The sequence below is a fragment of the Psittacula echo genome (assembly GCF_963264785.1).
Source record: "Psittacula echo genome assembly, chromosome: 12".
NCBI lineage: Eukaryota > Metazoa > Chordata > Aves > Psittaciformes > Psittacidae > Psittacula > Psittacula echo.
The window spans coordinates 3,234,407-3,254,125 of record NC_137747.1 but is presented as its reverse complement, the minus strand read 5'-3'; the positions used below and the strand labels follow the sequence as shown (position 1 = coordinate 3,254,125).

General features: G+C 42.4%; 2 protein-coding genes across 19 annotated transcripts in view; both read right to left on the bottom strand.

Moving 5' to 3' along the window:
* ADNP (activity dependent neuroprotector homeobox) overlaps positions 1-454 on the bottom strand; it is a 30,833-nt gene extending 30,379 nt beyond the window's left edge. For 3 of the 4 annotated variants that reach the window (XM_080627807.1, XM_080627803.1, XM_080627804.1), the window contains exon 1: positions 179-454. The gene's annotated coding sequence lies outside the window, so the exon portion shown is untranslated. The remainder of the gene's footprint in view (positions 1-178) is intronic. The other variant, XM_080627814.1, reaches the window with a different exon arrangement.
* A 1,358-nt stretch (positions 455-1,812) lies between these two features.
* Positions 1,813-19,706, bottom strand: DPM1 (dolichyl-phosphate mannosyltransferase subunit 1, catalytic). Of its 15 annotated transcripts, XR_013957890.1 has the most exons (12): positions 19,586-19,706; positions 19,118-19,217; positions 16,992-17,025; positions 15,404-15,480; positions 15,261-15,286; positions 14,229-14,324; positions 12,744-12,812; positions 12,335-12,449; positions 4,500-4,751; positions 4,237-4,423; positions 3,849-3,958; positions 1,813-3,553 (listed from the first exon to the last, which is right to left on the bottom strand). XR_013957890.1 is itself a non-coding variant. In XM_080628172.1 (10 exons), exons 1-9 carry the CDS (start codon positions 19,696-19,698, stop codon positions 4,614-4,616), a joined length of 768 nt encoding a protein of 255 aa, XP_080484298.1. In that variant the 5' UTR covers positions 19,699-19,706; the 3' UTR covers positions 1,813-4,402; positions 4,597-4,613. The 15 variants fall into 15 exon arrangements, 4 of the variants coding, with proteins under 4 accessions (XP_080484298.1, XP_080484301.1, XP_080484300.1 ...); XR_013957885.1 differs by having other exon boundaries at positions 3,849-4,423; XR_013957886.1 differs by having other exon boundaries at positions 1,813-2,129; positions 3,849-4,423.
* Positions 19,707-19,719: the final 13 nt, after the last annotated feature.

Genomic DNA, 19,719 nt, shown 5'->3' with positions numbered 1-19,719 from the left:
CAGGGCGGTGGGCACGGCACGGGGCTCCTGCCCCTCGGGGCGGGCGCGGGACTCCCGTTCCGCCGCCGGGGCCGGGGCTGCCGGGGGCCGCGGTACCGCCGGGCAGAGGGAGGGAGCGAGGGGGCGGGCGGGGGCTGCCCCCGCCCGGGTCGGACCGCGGACTCACGCACACACCTACCTGACTGGGGCTCTCCTCAGCAGCGAGGGCGGGCGCTCCCCCGGCACCTCTGGCTGGGGGTGGGGGTGCGCGGAGCTGCCTCCCTGGCGCCGCCCGGGTCCCTGGGCGGGCGGGCGGAGCGGAGCCGGCGGCGGCGGCGCGGGGGAGACAAAGGGGGCTGGATGGCGGCGGGAGGGGGGGGAGAGGGGGCGAGTGTGCGGGGGATGGCCTATGGTGAGCGGGTCCCGCGGGGCGGGGGCGGCGGCTTCACTGGGCTCGGTCCCCGGGGCGGGGGGTGTGGGGCTGCGGGGCGGGGGGGGGCTCCCTGCAGACAATACAGCCGGGTCCCTCCTGCCCAGAACCTGCCCTGGACAAGATGGCGGCCGAGAAAGAGCGGAAGTGACGCGAGACTCTCATTAGCATACGGGACTCATTGTCCGGCGGGAGGGGAGGGGGCCGCGCCCCGGGGGGGAGGGGGCTGGAGCCCTGGGGTGCTCCCGCGGCCCGGGACCCCATCGCGCCCCTTGGGCCGCGTCCCGCCGCCGCCGGGCGGGTTACATAACCCTGCCGAGCGGGGGGCGGCGGAGGGGGCGCTCTCGCGAGAGACAGGCAGCGGCAGCCTTCGGCGGGATCTACCCCGGCCCCGCTAGGAGGCGCCGCTCCCTGCGGCTGGGGCCAGAGAGGCAGCTGACACCGCCCCGGTTATCCCTCCGCCGCCCCCGGCCGGGACTACATCCTGTCCTGAGGGGCCGGCCGGGGCGGGGGCTCAGCGGCTGGCGAGTCGCACGCCCACGTGACCGCGGTGTGCGCACGTGACCGCGCGGCCTTCGGCACACGGTCTCGTGCGGGCGGCGGCGGCGCCTCCGGGTGCGCCCGCCCCGCCCCGCTCCGCGCGCCGCCGGGAGGGGCGGGGCCACGCCCCGCGAGGGGCCCGCGGCGTGGCGCGCGCGTCGCCTCACACCATGGACAGCGCAGCGCGGCCTGAGGGCACGGGGGCGGGCCGGAGCCTCGGGTCCGCTCCGCTCCGAGCTGCACCGCACCGCACCGCTCTGCACCGCACCGCACCGCGGGACCGCCGGCCCGCACCTTGAGCCCTTCGAGCGTCAAAGGAGCGAGCCTCGAGTTGGGCGACGGCCTCGCTGAGGGCCTCGTCAGGGCCTCGCGCCACAAGGTGTTCCACAGGCTGCTGGGAGGGGTGGTGTGGTGAGGTGGCAGGGTCTAAAAGCTCAAACTGGCGTATTTTGTCCCAGTTTACTGAAGGCAAGCGGTTGCCCGAAGGTGAATGTCAGTCATGTGCCTGGCAAGCCTTGTGCACGTGTGTTCACACACACACGGCTCCGAAACAATGCTTGACAGGTGGATGACCTGCCGTAACATCTGCATCGGGACAAGGCTCCACGTGCGATTGATTGTGCCCAGTGGGTGAAGACAAACATGCTCAAGGTCTCTTCAGCAAATGAGGTTCAATTCGACAGAGCTGTAAAAAGACGTTCTACAAGTGAAAGGGAATGTTGGGGTTTGTTACTTCAAAGCTACACAAACAGCTGAAGGATGAAGTAAAGTACAGTTCCATCCTCAGCATCCCAAACCTTTCTGGTTCAGTCACACATGCTATATCTAAGACTTGCAATACTAGAAAAAAAGAGTCTGTGGTTTCAAGTTATTGCCTTTAGTATAAAAGCATAGAAAAGTTGTCATAAATTACTTAGACTTCATAAAACTCAAAGATCCCCTGCATTTTCGAGTGACTGATACCCTGAAAGTATGTAAATGGCCATGTATCACAATCACATAACTAGCTGTTCTGGAGAATTCAGTGACGTTCTGGTGTTAGCTTGCTTGAAGCCTTTTTAGTTGAGCAGAATTTAGGAGCACGCTGTTGGTCACCGTCTGCAGACCTTCATTGCACCAGGTACATTCATGGTATCTTCACATTAGTGGTCGTAAGAACAAGTAAGTCAACGGGGGGAGTCTTTGCAACAGAATGGAAATGCACAAAACTTACCTCAAAAACAAAGCTGGTGCTTCAGTGTTGAAAGGGATTCTAGAACTGAGGTACTTTAAAGTTCCCCTGCAATACTCTGATGTGAAATACATCTCAACTAGGGAGAGCAAGGAAAGCTGGCTTGGGTTTTCTACTATAACTTCAGTTTGCCTTCCTAGAGTAGGTGCTGTGCTGGGACTTGTACTGAAAGATGAGGATAAAACAAAGTCTGTGTGAAAAGATTGATTTTAAAGGGAAAACCCAAGCAGTGGGAAGGAGAAAAGGAGTCTTGAGTCCGTGTTTCTCCTGTGTGTACAGAGTGAGGTGAACAAAATGAAACGAAAGTTGATGATAATAGTCTTAATATACTTTTATATTACTGAAGTGGGCATTGTTTCTCACAGTAGACTGTGGCCACTAGAAAAATGGGTAAAATCATAGCCCTAAACACTTGGCACCAGAGAGGACGCAATTAGCACTCCCAAGTGGAAAAGGTATAATTGAACTTGTGTTGTGCTATTGATTCAGGTCAAAATTGTGCCCAGATTCATAATTGTACTAGTTCAGCAGCGGGACTGTGTTTGGTTTTTATTCAAACACAAAAAACCTGAAACAACTGTCAATGGCTGTAAGCACCAAACACAATTATATAATAAACCCAAGTTAATCCTCAGGAGCATTGAGATCACTGGTTTCACAATGATCTTAGAGACCCACTAAGCCATTCAGCTTCAGTGCTATTTGGACACTTCATCATCTGTCAGCATTCTCTGTCATTCTTCCATGAAGATGACTTTGGGAAAAGCAACCAGGAAGGAACAAAATTTAGTCTGTCTCAAGATGAAAGTAGGGAATCATAGAATAGTTAGGGTTGGAAAGGACCTTGAGATCATCCAGTTCCAACCCCCCTGCCATGGGCAGGGACACCCCACACTAAACCATGCCACCCAGGGCCTCATCCAGCCTGGCCTTGAATACCGCCAAGGATGGAGCATTCACAACCTCCCTGGGCAACCCATTCCAGTGCCTCACCACTGTAAAGAATCTCTTCCTTATATCCAATCTAAACTTCCCCTGTTTAAGTTTGAACTATGCCTTGACACAAAGTACTCTTCTCCTTGTTTTTTGAGAAGACACTCCTACTGAGCGGCTCTGTGATTAGAGATGCTTCAGATAGGTTTACTTAGTGGGTTGGGATAACCTGAAAGGAAAAGTTGATGTCTTAGTCAGACCACTGAGAAATTGATCTGTTGTGACACTTAAATTTCACTTGGAAGCTGGTGAGTCAAGTGTCACGTGCTTTGGAGGTGACGCTGTGCTGCCAAGACAAATTGCATTCTGTCTGTGGATGTAGGATTGATGTCTTGCATGTTGTCAGTGTGTTCAGAAACACTGCATTCAGACAGGATGCACTGCATGAAAGACTTGGTTAAAATTTAAAAATCACCTAACTTCAGTATTTCAGTAACTTATCTAGGATAAATCATAGAATCAACCAGACAGGAAAAGACCTTTAAGATCATCAAGTCCATCACTTTCAAGCCTTTTTTACCTCCCCTGCATTGTACATTAAGCAATATCACTATTTTGACAGAATCCACCCATCAGAAGTACTGCCATGTGCCTTCCTTGTGAGAGCAAGCAGGATGCAAAACTGGATTGGAAACGAGCTATCCAAACACATTGCAGCCATGCCATGAAACTCACCATGTAGTAAGTAAAACTGATCACTTAATTCCTGGGTATCCCCCATGTGGTTGTGGGCCCCAAAGCATTCTCAACAGTGATTGTAGGAGCTCAGTCAAGATCTTTCCTTTCTGGAAGAAAAGTAGAAGTATAATTTAGTGCTCAGATCTTTCCCTTCCTGAGAACACAGCATTTTGGGAGCTTGATAGCCCCCCTGAGCTTCCCAGGAAACATCAAGCTCTCAACTGTGGTTTTGTCTGGGCTCACCTAGGGTGCGACATGTTTGCAGAAGTCAAAACAGGAAAGACGTTTGTGAGCCAAACATAAGGTACCTTGTTGTGGTTGTTTTGGGTTTTTATGATGATGTACCATTGATAGCGATTTCTGTTGAAAAGTCAGTGCAACAAACCTTGCTGCAATAACCTTTCACTCTATGATCTCTGCGCACTGCTGCTTTGGTGAAATCTCTCTCTCAAGTGTGGAGTTTTCCAACTTAATTTTTGGTTAAAAGTTGCAATTCCATTTCCTTCTCTCCAGTCCCAGTGTGTTTGCCCCTGAACAGTAACAATCACAATCTGTAAGAAGATTACAAATGGCTACCAGAAGGTAAAATGTGGCAGGAACAGAGAAGTAAAAAAAAGTTTCTGTGCTTTACAGAAGCTCTGTGATTACCTCTTTTATTCATGTCTTCTTCAGCATGGCACCTCGCAGGTGATGTGTCATAAAACAGTGATAAAGGTTGATAAGCAATCCTCTCGTCTGCATATACCGTGGTCATAGTGGTCCTCATGTTGAATTCTGGAATGCTAACTGCTGAAAAGCTGTTGCTGGAGTCATCAATGCACTGAACTCAGTAGGCAATCTGTCATTTAATTCATTGTGCCAAGATTTCAATCCATGTTTATACTGGAATCTTGATAGACCCTTAAATAAATATTATTCATTAGTCATCAGTATATTTTACTGTTGATATGCAGAAGGTTGTGCAACCTTGCAGTTGGCTTTCTATACCGTCCACTGGAAAATATGTTTTATTATAGTGCTTATATTGGCAACTAGGTACATCTTTATTGCAGGCTCAGATTTAAAAAAACCCCATAAACCAGAACTGCAGCTAATTCACTCCAACCTCAGATCAGACAAATCCTCACCCACAAAACCCAAACAAGATAAGCTGGGGATCTCATTTTGATGCTGGCTTCACATTCAGTTGGATACATTAACCAAGCCTTGGTTGTCTGAAGTCGTTCCAGCTTCAGAATCATTATGATCTAGGTCAGGTGGATTAAACTGCTTGACTTTATGAATTACATACCTAAATCCTCGTGTGAGTAAGAAAGACAAAGTTATACCTCAGGGTGTGAACTGTGTTGCATATCCCTGAGGCAGGGCTATTTGAGAGCGTGAGGGGCATGAGGAGACTGCAGCTGCTCAAAGCCCTCCTGCCATGTAGTATAGCTCATCAAGTGCAAAGTCCTTGGACAAGAGGCAGTATCTATTTTAGTAGCCCCCAGTTATGTGTTTCACCTCCCAGCTGGGGCTTCAGATTGTCTGATGAAACACTTCATGCTGATACAGGGCTGCTGAAGTCAGTCAGCAGAGCTCTGTCTGGGATGTGCATTCAGAAGCATGGTCAGACCAGAGTGCAAGCACCAAACCTATCTCATGGATAATCCTAGGGATACGCCATGCAAAACTCTATAACTGCGTGCTTGAAGCTCAGCACACACTTTGGCTGTCTAATGGGTCTGAACAACTGAGCCTGCTGTGCAAGGTTTTTCATACACCACCTTAAATCTCTAGCCCATAGTAACAGAAGAAGCTCTTCCCAGGGAATTGCCTGTCTGCCAGTGGAGGCAATCGGTTTGCTGTTCAGGAGAAAGTAAATTTTACTGGTGCATAACATGAGTTACCATCTACCCCCTCTTCATTAAACACGCTCAAACAAATGTATTCATGATATATACCGATTTAAGCCAGGAAGGAATTCAAACTCCTGTTCTTGCCAAGTGATTGAGTACTTGCTGACACAGACTCCAAGGAAAGTATAATAGAGAAAGTACATTAACTGAGTCTTTGTGCCTTCTTAGGAAATGTATATGGATGTAACTGAGAAAAGCTGATTCCATGTGGAACTGTAAAAACAGGGACATAAAATGGAAAATTCTCTGTAAATGTCAAGTCAGTGTTTTGTGGTGGCCAAAACAAGGCAAGTAGAGTATTGCCATGATATTAAGAAAGGAACTGAAAACTAAAATGTCACTGTATAAATCTCTACTACATGAATATTTAAGACATTGTATGGAGTTCTAGGCAGCTGATCCCTAAAGACTATAGTAGAACTGTCTGTCATCCTACTAATAGTCTGCTACTAACACTGTGAGGACAGCAAGGTGTGGTGTGGCTTCTGTCTGAGGAAATTAGAAAGACTAATTATGATGAGGGGATAAGCAGGGTTTATAAAAAATAGGAAAAGGAAAATGGGAAACAAGAAATACAGAAGATAGAATACCAGAATCACAGAATGGGTTGGAAGGGATTTTAAAGATCACAGAATCACAGAATGGTTTGGGTTGGAAGGGACATTAGAGATAGTCCAGTTCCAACCTCCCTGCCATGGGCAGGGACACCTTCCGCTACAGCAGGTTGCTCCAAGCCCTGTCCAACCTGGCCTTGAACACTGCCAGGGATGGGGCAGCCACAGCTTCTCTGGGCAACCTGTGCCAGCGCCTCAGCACCCTCACAAGGAAGAATTTTTTCCGTGCATCTAATCGAAATCCTTCCTCTGGCAGGTTAAAGACATTCCTCCTTGTCCTGTCCCTACCTACCCTTGCCCAAAACCCCTCTCCAGCTTTCTTGTCAGCCCCTTCAGGCACTGGGAGCTGCTCTAAGGTCTCCCCTTAAGGAGCCTGCTCTTCTCCAGGCTGCCCCAGCCCAGCTCTCTCAGCCTGGCTCCAGTGCAGAGCTGCTCCAGCCCTTGCAGCAGCTCCGTGTCCCTCTTGTGTTGTTGCCACAGAGCCGGATGCAGGACTGCAGGGGGGATCTCTCAAGAGTGCAGTGGAGGGGGAGAATCCCCTCCCTCGACCTGCTGGTGGTTGAGGGATGTTTTTAATTCTTTTTATTCCCACTGGATCCATGTATTAGTTCCTTTCAGCAGGGCTTTCTACAAGTAGGTAGGTGCAGGCTACTGAAATCAGTTTCACACTTACAACCTTTTCTTGTTTTAAGAAGCATTGTAGCATCTACTTGTGTCCTGATGCCATGAAGCCCTTGTTTTCGTTTCTTTATGGTATACTTTCTTCATATCTTAAATATTTCCCTTTAAGCAAGTAAGAACTATCACCTATTTACTTAAAACTGGAATATAGCCCAGTCATGTTTCAAACTTTGACACACCAGAGCACACAAAATCCATGCCACGTATTATAATCTTAATTTATATGTAAAAGCACCTTCCTCCAAATACGATCTCATAAATAGGCAAATGAAATTTCCCAGGTCATTTGCATAATCACAAAGTAGGCATGCACATTCTAAAAGCTAAACCCTAACTCACAGCACTTAGGTTATGAGTAACTATTACAATGGACTTTAGTTATACATCATTACATAAAAGCCTGAGAAAAATATGACCTGGTTGAGGCTCAATTTGTATTCTAGCAAATGGTTTTCAGTAGTATGTAAATCTGAATAAACATCTAAGAACTCCCCAGTGGGTCATTAAAAACTTTGTACCTATTTTCAATCTAAAATGTTGATTTTAGCCACAAAACCTCATAATGAAACATAAATAGATGAAACTTATACACTGGAGATTTCAGTGGCCCTTTAGAGCCAGAGACTTATTTCTGTATAGAATATTACATCTGATTAGCCTGCACCAAATGAAATTATATGTAATTTGCTGGAAAAGTACAGGCAAATGTCACAAAATGTACAGTTAAGTCACTAATCCAGTGATTTGTAGACTCAAAACCTACAGCTACAGGTTTTATATTATTTTAAGGCAAATTAATGTTTGCTCTGAATAATCAGGAAAGGAGAAAAATACCAGAATCTATAGCACATCACTAAAGAAGAAAGGAATATGTCTAAAGCAGTCCCTTAGAACACATGCTGTCATTTTAAAGTTGTGTTTAACCATTTTTGTCACTGTGATAAGTAACCAAGGTATAAATTTATCATTTATTTACAGACTTTCTATTTCATTTTTCCAGTATTAAAAATTCTATCTACTGTACTAAAGAAATACAAACACCAGCCAAATAGGCATCATTTTTAAGCAACATCTGTTGCTTCTCCTAACATTAATTTTCTGATACAGATACCCACAGAACTACTCTAACCCCCCCAAAAATGGGACATACTCTTCATCCATATAAAGCCATTGTCAGAATCATTTCATCCTGCTGCTTACTTTCTCCCAAGTGCATATTTGATTGCAAGGGCTTCATAATTTCTGAGTTGTGGCTATATCAAACTGTGAAACAAAAAAACCCAGTGTTACTTGTTTGTGCTTCATTTCTCAGGATCTGGAACAAAGACAGATTCCACATTGCAAACTGTTATTTGACCAAAGAGAAACATTTCAGATCCAGTGAGGTGAACTGGGTCTCACCCTGAAGTTGGGTGAGATGCCATAGTCCTGTTTTACAGGTTCTAAAAATGTTTAGATTCTAAAGAAAATGGGAAAAGGGAATCACCTGCTTCTGGACAAATACAAAGAATACAAAATTATTCCACACATACAATTCTCTTTCTTATCCAAAGAATATTCCTTCTTTCCAGTCTAGGAACAGCTTTACAAAGAACAAATCGCTGTATTCATCTGGGTTTCCTCTTAAGCTACGTTAAGTTTTATCAGTGCTGTAGAAACTGTTCTGTATCTGCTTTAAGATACATGTCTTTCTGTGCTGAGGAAAGGAAAAAGGGAACTAATTGGTATATATTTAAAATACTATCTGCAAACCACAGAACAAAGAGAAGATAAATTCTGTATTTTCTTTATGTCCTTGCTTGTCTTTATTTCAAAATCATCTTTAGCTTCTGCTGAATAATGATTCATTTCTGAATGCAAAAGATCATTAGTTCTTTATTAAGACTTCATTATTGTTACAAAAATAGAATAGAGCATTAGTCTTTATTAGGTTTTAGTTTAACATACAGTTCATTTATTTTGAAAGGAGCATTCTGGGATACAACATATGCAGTTCATTACTGCTGGTTTGTTTAACTGTTAGTTTATAGCAGGTCTTCTGGTCACCACACAAATTATCAAGCTTCTGCTATTATGTACTAAAAACCACAGAGATGTCAGAAAAGGGTTTCCTAAAAAAGTTAATTTAGGATAAACTATCACGTTGTAGCAAACAAGGTCAAGAGTCCCTTTAAGAAGGAGACTATTTCATTGCCTCCCAGTTTAGATTCTCCATAGACACGGTCCACAAATGAAATAGGAACCTGTTGAAACAAGCAAAACTATTTTTAAGGTTCAAAACCTTAAGAATCATAAATTCTGTAAACATAAGAATGGCTTTTGAACTACAGCAGGTTTAGACATGGGAAGAAGGCAAACACCAGATCGGCTTCCTTTGTGCCAGTTCTTACCAGTGGTTTTAATGATGCCCCATAGCTGGGGAGCATGAAATTATTTGGTTTATCACCTTTAAAGATGATCCAAAGACATCACTCAGTGGCTGGATGATGCACCAGTCAGAAGAAACTTAATAGCTTAAGTGTACTGAAAGCCTGGGGGCTTAAAATGAACCTTCACCACTTTCCTTCACTGAAATTCAATACCTTTGAGTCAATGCCTCAGGGAGGCAAAAACTTCCCGCCACCATGAAACAGTATTCTGCACCTCACCACTGCCTGGAAGATGACATCTGGGTATGGCAGCTGGTGTATATTTTACAAGCAATGCCTGTCTTTATTGGGCTTTGACCATTTTATAGAGTATTTACAGGATTAAAGGGCATTTAAAACGCTAATTTGGGTTTCCTTACTGAAGTGATTATACTGACCAGATTAACTCCCTACTCATAAAACACTGGGCAAATGTGCTGCTCAGTAATTACACCACATAGAGATGACATAAACAGGACATTCTGCCAACGCTGTATTAGAATATTCAAGAATTTCCATACATGTTTATATGCAAAATTAAAATACTTCAGGGGCTGGAATAAAGAACTGCATTTGCAAAAGTCATAAGAAAACTGGCTTAGTGTTCTGCTGGCAGCTTCAACCACAAATCATCTGGCAAGCAGGACACAAAACCCACCACACCCTTGCATGTGTGCCAGGGCTGAGGGCTTCTCACAACTCTAGCTCTGTCAATGGTAGAAGACAACTCAGGGCAAGAAAAATGGTAAAAAGGTACCTAAAAAGGCATCCAGAGAGACTCAGCAGTGGCTCTGGCTTTCTTAGTAGGGTCCCTTTGATGATCCCAAGCAAGTACAGACAGCTGATCTATGGGGCACTACTGAATATGTAGTCATTGCAGTGACCTTTCCTGACCCATGATGAAAGAATGCTTAACATCTCATTTAATAAAAGGTGTCAGTCTTGCCCTTCAGTATAGGAGTTAACCACCGTGTTGCTTCTGGACTTTCCCTTTCTTGCATAAGAAGTTCTACCATTACTCTATAAAGGAAGCATCCTCCAGAGGGTGTATTCATGCACTGTGGTACATTTCACATATAGTAAAGAAGTACAGCAAAATGAAACAGAGATGCAAACAAGACTATTCAGGTATGGCTCATGCCAGTTCATCTCATTACCCCCTTGTTCCTATTAGACTGGCAGGTCTCAATCTTCATTTTCAACTTTGCTTAAGAAATGTTTTTCTGGCACAATTGTGTCTACATTTTACAGCTGCATAAAACCCCCTATTCTGTGTGTACAGTTCCAGCACTTGCAAACCAGGGATGAGATGTGCAAGTGTCACCTCTGCTGGAATTTTACTATTATGGTTTGGATAATTACAAACTATGTAAAGATCATAAGGAATGATCAAGAAATACTGTATCAATGCACTTGAAATGTAATGGAAAATTTCCTGCTCCAGGAAGCTACAATACAGAGATGATACACACAACAGTTAAAATACAATAGTCGTGCTAGGTATGTGTCAGCAACCTGAATGCTGTCGTGTTTGTTACAGATATCACAAAGGCAATCGTAAAGACAAGGGCAAAGCAGAACAACGAAGCGACTTTTCAGATGTTAGGGAGAACTCTTCCCAGATGTGAGAATCCAAAGGAAGAGGGAAGGAGATGCTTGAGAAGATACAGATGAATTGTGGAGGATGGTGTAACTGACCCATGACAAAACAGAGCACATGCCCCAGCACTGACTGGGAGACATTAGGCCTTGAAGGAGAGGACAAACATCTTGTATTTGATGCCATACAACCAGCAGAGGCATGTAAATACATTGGTGGTGGGATCAAATAATAGGCAGAGAAAAGGTCTTTGCAGAAGCAGCCTTAAGAGGTATAAGCAACCTCAGACTGAATTTTTTCAAGCCAAAGAACTGTATTTTACTGTTTTAAAAATGTATAGTAAATAAACCCCATCTTGCTCTAGTTTTCAGTTTCTGGGTGTATAGGTGAGGATTTAATTCAGCAATATTAGAAAGCAGTACATGACTCCAGCTGGATGGGAAGACCAAAGAAACTACTGTCAAACCTCAGCTAAGAACAGGATAGTGATGTTGCTCCATAAGTGAGAAAGGTGGAAGAAAAGAGCTTGCTTTATTTTGTGGAAATTCTCTGCCAATGGTGATAGAGAAGTGAAATACATTCAGGTTTAGAGAGAGAAGTCCCACCAACAGAATTCTCTGACAAGTCAGTCGTGAAAATGATGATGAAGAACTGGTTCCGAGATTCACAAAGAATTCCAGAGAAAAGAAATCATCTTTAAAGACACCAGCAAGAGCAATTCAATGAAATACAAAAGGGCGCAATCAGACTGCTGGAAATACAGCAGCTAACAGTTATTTGGAGTTCTTTTCTAATGGTAGACAGCACATTCAAAGGGTTTAGAAGTGGAAAGTTGGAAAATAACAAGGCAATAAATGATGGATAACAGAATAAATCTGAAATAGAATCAGGCTGGTGGAGAAAACAAAGTGATTTGAAAAGACCTAACTAGAGATGTCTGTACAATATGAAGGAGATAAGAAAAGGCTCAGGGCAGCTTCACTGTATATTTTAGCCTTCTCTCATTTGAAAAAAGTTGTAAAATTGTATGCGGCTAAAGAAATGGCAACAGGAGAAGAGAAGGATCTGAGCAGCATATCAGCCAGGGGAATAAGGAACTGGATTTCAGATCTCCTATTCACCTGGAAAAGTTGGAAAAATGGAGTTGTACATACGTAATCTTTCTGGATCGATTTGATAATCTTGCTGCTTCTTGGAAGCTCACAAAATTTCCTGTGCTCCCAGTAATCTGTACCTACACTGAAATGAAAGCACAATGTACTTATCACAACTTATATTATACCTCTCCAATAGTATATCCCAGCTGTCTAGCCCGAACAATCATCTCCATCTGGAAGACGTATCCTTTAGAAACACATTTTTCCATTAGCTTCTCTAAGACTTCTTTTCTGTATAACCTGTAACGGATTACAAAAAGAAAAGAGAAACCTGAAGCACAACGTCTGAACTTTAGAAATCAAGACAGTGCGTAGGAATCTTAACTGGAATCACTCACTCAGATGATTGCTATTTAAAAAACAAGCTTTAACAAAGTCACAGGAGCAACAGTTCTTGCAATCTAGTCTATTTCTTACACCTTTCCAAACAGATTTCATAGCCCTCAGTAAGGAAGGTCTGTTCTTCCTCCAGTTCCTTATTCAGCAGTTTCTTAATTTCAAATAAACTTGATGAATTGGAAACCAGATCCATACCTGAAGCTCCCTGTTAGGTCTGATGCACCTGGTCGCAACAAAACCTGAGTCAGAAAATTGGCACCACGACTGTGAAAGAAAAGATGAATGTCAGAATTGCTCAGTGCACAACTCCAGAAGATCAAGCAGGATTTCTAGAAAAGAAGCAAAAATCATCCTACCAGCAAAGAAAAAAAAAAGGAAAATGACACAATTATGTTTCTAATATATTTTTACTTCTAGATCTGACGAATGAACCACAGAATCTTGAAATGAAAACGTTCGCTTTTCAAACACAGATTATCAGTAGATTACTGAACTATGAAGGAGAAAATGGTTTTTAGAAATCAGGTTTACAATCTGGTTCTTTCTGGTAGAACTGTTAGTACAACTACACGCTGAGACAATACATCTGACAACAGCCAAAACATTTTTCTTCTAACATTGACTGTAGTCGGAGAATAAAAATGTTTCCTGGACAAACGTGAGACTTGGATTTAAAAAAATCAAAGTTCAGTTTTGGTAACGCTGCTCTTATGGCATGAGAAGGATAATCTCCACTGATGAAGAACGTCACAAGACCAAGAGGCCAGTTACAATTATCTTGCTGAGGACTCTATTACACACTGGTAAGATGTGCAAATCCTTCACCTTGTCCAGCATGAAGTAAAAGGATTCTTCTGTAATGTCTATTCTGCTCTTTTGCTGGGTGTAGATTTTATTTACATTCACAAAAAGATGAGCACTTATTCCAGCATTAAAAACAGAAGGCCCAAACACAGTCCCTGTGATATCACCTCCAAATCAGACTGCTAACACAACTTCTCCTCCTAATTCTTTACAGTAACATGTTATCATTAACTTATGCCTATTCTCTTAAATTAGGTGTGAAAGAAAAAGACTATGCAGAAACTTGTCAACTACTTCCTCAGAATCTGTAAACCCCTGTAAACCTGAGACATCAGCCTCTGTATGCTTGTACAACCTTGACAGAATTTTCCTCTTTGTGTTGTGAAACCTCTCCCCAGTGTTCACTGTAACTGTTTTCCAGCAAGGTCTAAGCAATCACTTGTTAGCATTGATCACGCCAGGTAATTCTTAACTGATGACAAATCAGAGCTTCAACAGGGGGGTTTATCAAGTTATTTAGTTCTCAGGGGAAAGCCCGTTACAGCTGGTAAGAGCTAACTAAATGTGTCTTTAAACTTACAACAGTCTCAGCTCATTCTTTGGATGATGAAGCTGACTGTCTCAACCTGATGCCAGGCAGGTTTGTTCACTGTTCCAACCCATTTCTCAAGCTTAGTTATGTCATTACATTCCTTCTTGGTGGTTTTTAACTAAAGACTTTGCAAACCATGCATGCTTCTATTACTTACCATAATTTTGCAGTACCCAGAACTATTGACTAAAGACTCAGTTCAGCTCACACAGATCGAGCTGAATCCTTGGAATTACTGTTTCTAAATAACATATTTATGTGTAAATACATAGAAAAATACCAACCTGATTAATTTTCTTTTCAAATCCCAGCCATATACTCCTCCATTTCCCTTATATCTTGTTCCAGACACAATATCAAAATTGCCTTCTTTCTGCTTTCTATAAGCAATGCGTTTTATCAGAGAAACAGGAGGATTATTTGTATGAAGGTTGGACAAAATAAAAACAATCGCTCTTTTTAGTACAAAATCTGTATTTTACAAACCTCTGAACAAATAAGTAGAGAAGAAAGCAATCCTTATGGTGCTTATAGCATGATGCATTTAAAAACCTGGTGATTATTCTCTTATAAAAACCTATTTCAGGGAATCTCATGATTATCTTTCACCAACTACGCCACAGAATTTCACAGAATACTTCATGAATAATTTATAAAGACCGACATAGGCATTTTTAAAGCTTCTCTCTAGTATAAAAGACAATCATTTTAAATACAGATTTAAACATTTAAATTACACGAACCAATAGTAACGAAGAAAAAGTCTGGAACTATCCTTAGTCCAGACTGCTGCAGAACCTCATCTAAAATGTAAGGCCTCCAGTCCTATTAGGCAAGAAGGTCGATAATTACACAGGCTGCTGCCATTAGACTCCAATGTAATGCCTCTTGTCCATTTCTCACCAACTGAAATGTTACAGGGAGGCGGAGGTAGGAAAAACGACAAGAAGTATTTTAGCAATAACTGAGGACATGGTCCTCTATTCAATATCTTTACATGATGAAATCGATAGAATCAGAATATGACATTTACGTATATGCTTTTTAAAGCTGCACAACCATTACAAGGCAGAGAACTACACTTAGCCACATATGCACTCTGTTACTTTAAACTTGGGGATTTTTGCTCCAGTTAGGAACTAATTATTTTCCTGGACTATTCTGGGACAAATATAATGAGGTCCAGTCACTTTTATTCAAATTGTTTCCTTGCCAATTTTCTTACCACAGCTACACAAGAATATAAAGCTTTCAAATACTACTACAAACCAAGAAATGTTCAGAAGCCATTCTCTCATACTAGGATCAGCACCTACCTGATAAACTCTGGAATAAACTTTGGCTGAAATGGAAAGAAAACAGATCAGAGAAGATAAAGCAGTGGAGGTTAAAAAGAAAAAAATCAATGAAAACTTAATTTTAGCAGATTAAAAAAATGGCAGATAAAATACAGACTTACGTGGTGAGAGAGGTCAGCATCCATAATAACAATGAAATTCCCAGTGGCGTGCTTCATTCCATGAATGTACGCAGTGCCTGATGAAACAGTAAAGAATTGCCCTCACTATTTTAACATGTGCAACCTTGCAGCCGCAGTCTTCAATGATTTTCTAGAATCTCTACTAGAAAAGGATCAATTACAACCTCATAAAATTTATTTTAAAATGACGTACTGGTGATCAAACATTAAAATTCCTTTTCCTTTTCCCTCCAGTTTCAGCACGAGATTTTATAAATATAAATAGATTATAAACAGATTTTATAAATAGAAAATTGGCAAATCCTACTGCACTGGAGCTGCACAGAGAAGCATGACTTAGTAAGTGGGTCACTATTTGAAATATCATTTTCAGAAGTGCCACAGGCATTTATGAGCCACAGAAGACTAGAAATAGGACACAGACAAGAACATAATCACCAGTAGTTACAACCTCCCTGATTTCTAGACTCAGAATTTACTAGTAGTTGTATATAGATTTTAGTTCGTTCTTGATACCATGAATAATATTCTGGTACCTAATGTGAAGACAGCCCTTTTCTCTTTCTTTAGATTATGTTGTGTTTTATTCATCCTGGATGAACTGGTGTAGCTATCTGGATAGGAGCTGTGACAAGTTCTGCTATTACAGTTTTCCTCAAGAATGCAAATTTCTGATCCCAGTCGTATCATCCAGAGACAGCACTGTATCCACGGACAGCAGAGCAGCACAACAGAGATGAAGAACTGGCAGATTATTCTCACTTATCCAAATTACTCTTTGAGTTTTTCTGTTAACTTCATGAGGAACAGATAAAACCGAGCACAAAACACTCAACTGATGTCCTTAGCAGGCACTGCTACAGAAAACTAAACTCCTGGTTAGTGAACAAGCTGCCTTCCCTGTCTTTCCCTTGTTTGCAGAGTTACATCATAGAAGTGTCACAGATTTGTGTATTGTGCACAAGTGGTAGCTATGGTACACAAAAAAGTCAAATTCAGTCAGTTTTAATCCATAATACTGGTCAAATTAGGACATGGGATGAAAAAGTAGAAAACATACACATAACAGCATGTAAGCTTTTTGGAGTTTTTTAGATAAATGAGAGGGAAAAAATGTAGGAAGAAATTTAAACAGAAAATTCAGTATCAAAATTAGAATTTGACTTTTGTTCAGTGGACTGGGGAAATCATCAGGTGCAGTACCCAGAACACTGAACACCTCAGATGTTTTACCGGTGGGGGACTGCAAGATATTTAGCAAGAAATGCAGATAGCAATTGACAATAAATCAAACAACAAACTGCATTTTATCACGGGCTCCATTCTTTTAAGGCAGAAGGGATAAAGATCTTAACAGATGGAAACATCCCCACTTTATTTCAGCATAGCTTTCATACTACAAGTTTTAATGCAATTTCACAGCATCCTTGAGTGGTTTCAGTTAGCCGATCCCTTAAAGCTCATCCACTTGCTGTGATTTTTTTCCCACTCAAACTTCATATACTAGAATCAAAGAATACAGCAGATTTATTTTTTTTAGTACTAACTGGAGTTAACAAGGACTTACCAAGGCCCAACTTTCTTGCTCTGGGTCTCAGAAGCTGCAGAATATATTAAGATACAGATATTACTTGAAGAACAGTTTTAATTCATTTTAGTGACACCTTAAATTTGCTATTTTCAAGGTACAAAAATATCTTAAAATGAACTTTTGATTTTGAGAAATCTAGTTAATATAAATTTATCTGTCAAAATACATGAGAAACAAACCATTATATTAAACAGGTATTTGATCAGGTCATATTGAAAAGCAAACTCCTCTTAAGCTTTATTTAGTAGTTCTGCAGTAAAAAACAAAATCAAAAAAACAACCCCAAATTAAAAGTGCCATCTCAGTAATGAAATGATTTCCCCAAATTCCACTCTCTGAAATGCAGTTATAAATCTGAACAACAGTCTCCCCAGCACCGTTACTTGTCAGGGATGACAGACACTAACAGCAAATATTTTAGCAAGTTTCCCAAAGTAATCACTTTCAGTACTGAATATGAATGTCAAGATTTTCATGTGCATATGGACATAACCCAGCAGTAATGACCATATAACACATTATCAATCATCCAGAACATGGATGACCAAGCTTTAAACCCAGGCCCTGTATCCTCAGCTCCTGCAGGGCTCTGTGAAGAGCAAGGGGAAAAGGGGTCACCACCACTAACAAAAGAGGAATCTCATTTCTAGATCCTCATGACAGTAATTTAATTTTCTAAAGTGCCATTGATATAAGTCACCATTTGGGGAGGAGAGAGTAGATGTTTAAGCAGTTATCTAAACATACTTCTGAAACATTTTAAATCTTGGCCAGTTTTGATGCCTTATCTGAGTGGTCATAAGCAATGCAATCTGGAGATGGACATAGATATGAAGGAGTTAATCCTCAGTGCTTCTGCTGATTTGTTATTTTGGTTTCTGGGTTGGTTGTCTGCTTTTTAATAAACAGTTAGATTTGAACATTAACTCAAAAAAAATATCACTTTAGTTCCTCATCTACTTCCTTGAAGCTGTTGGCCTCGCATTAAGTCAACAGCATGCTACATTCAGTAAACTTAATGTAGTAAGCAAGAAGCCCCATCGAGTTGTTTAGATGATGACAACTGAGCACAAATCAGAACAGTGACTCTGCTCAGGAAACAAAATTCAGATTAAAAAGAGATATATATGTAAGGAAACAATGAAAATCCATCTAATGAAAACTCTCAGCGGATTTACCCTTCTGCAGTGGTGTCAGGTGAGCTGATGGTGGTGCCTTCACATACTCACACTCAACTGTGCTCAGCTCAACACTGCATCAGGGGATGGTCCACAGGTTAAACTTCAAAACTAAACTCTTAAGCAGTGAGGAAACTTTTCTATTACTTGTATAAAAAAAAAAAAGAAAACAAAAGGATAAAAAAAGGCAGACTCCAAAACTTCCTACACACGTTCTTAAAGCAATCTCTAAATCGTACTTAATTCACAGATACTTTCTAAACCCATGCATTTACACAGTAATAGATTAGAAGAGTGTCCCTGCTTACAGCACAACCAGCACACAGAACATTGGGTTCACTGTTCTGTGACAAAGCCTTTATTGCCAGAAAAAGGTGGCTTTAAGTTGTAAACACTAAAGAAATAACAGTATCCTGTAATTGATGGTTATACAGTAATATATTAAATAGGGGGAAAAAAGTTCTGTTATTGAGGAATGCAACCAGATTCAAAAATCACAAATCCAGACTTTTATCTTTCCAATTTCCTTATTCCTGCAGTCACTTAAAATGAAATTAAACCTTATCCTGACCCCATTTTTCCCTCAGGTGTGCTCAAAGTAACAACAACCACTACTCGTTATTCACAGCGCGCAGCAAGGCACAAAGTACTGAAAACCTTTTGCAAGCAGTTCATGATTCTGCACATTGGCCCATGATGCTGCTAAGCTGCTGCACAACACCTGGAGCTTTACATTAGCCTGGAGTGCTAAAAACTGAGTAACTTGTGTAAAAACTAAGTAACTTGTTTAAGGATGGAAAGGAAGTGCAGAACCCAGAGATGCTGTTCTCTGTGGGTTCTGGGTCTCTAAGGGTTCCTGTTCCCTACAGACTTCAAGTACTTTCCAATATGATAAAAATGAAAAATACAGTATAGAGAACTCACTATTTTATCTGATCCATATATTTTTTCCAATTGCTCAGCAATTTCCTGTGTCCCATCAGGGCTTCCATCATCTATGATGATAATTTCAAAATCCTTTCCACTGAAATGAGAATTATTTTAAATGAACAGATGGCAAACCCAGTTTCACTGCCCGTGTCATTGCGACAGGCACGGCACTGAATCGAATACAAGGTGATTTTCTGCCAGCTGGATGCTGTAGTTACAGCCACAGGACCATCCTTACAGGATAAACCGTGACGCGAGGTCACTGTTTCAGCTCTCAAGCCGCAACAGCGCCACATCCCGCTGCAGCCTCACCACAGCGACCGGTACGAGCCCCGGGACCGCGAGAGGTGCAAAGCTAAAGCTGCCTCCGCGCTTCCCTCCGGCAGCAGGCCCGTCCCTCCCGCAGCCCGGCCCCGGCCGGCGCAGGGCCCTGGGGCGTCACCCCCGCGCCGCGGGCGGTACCTGTCGCGGAAGGTGCGCGCCAGCAGCCACACGACGAGGGGCAGGTTCTCCCGCTCGTTGTACGTGGGCAGCAGCACCGAGAACTTGTCACCACCGCTGCCGCCGCCCGCCATGTCGGCGCGCTGACGCACCCG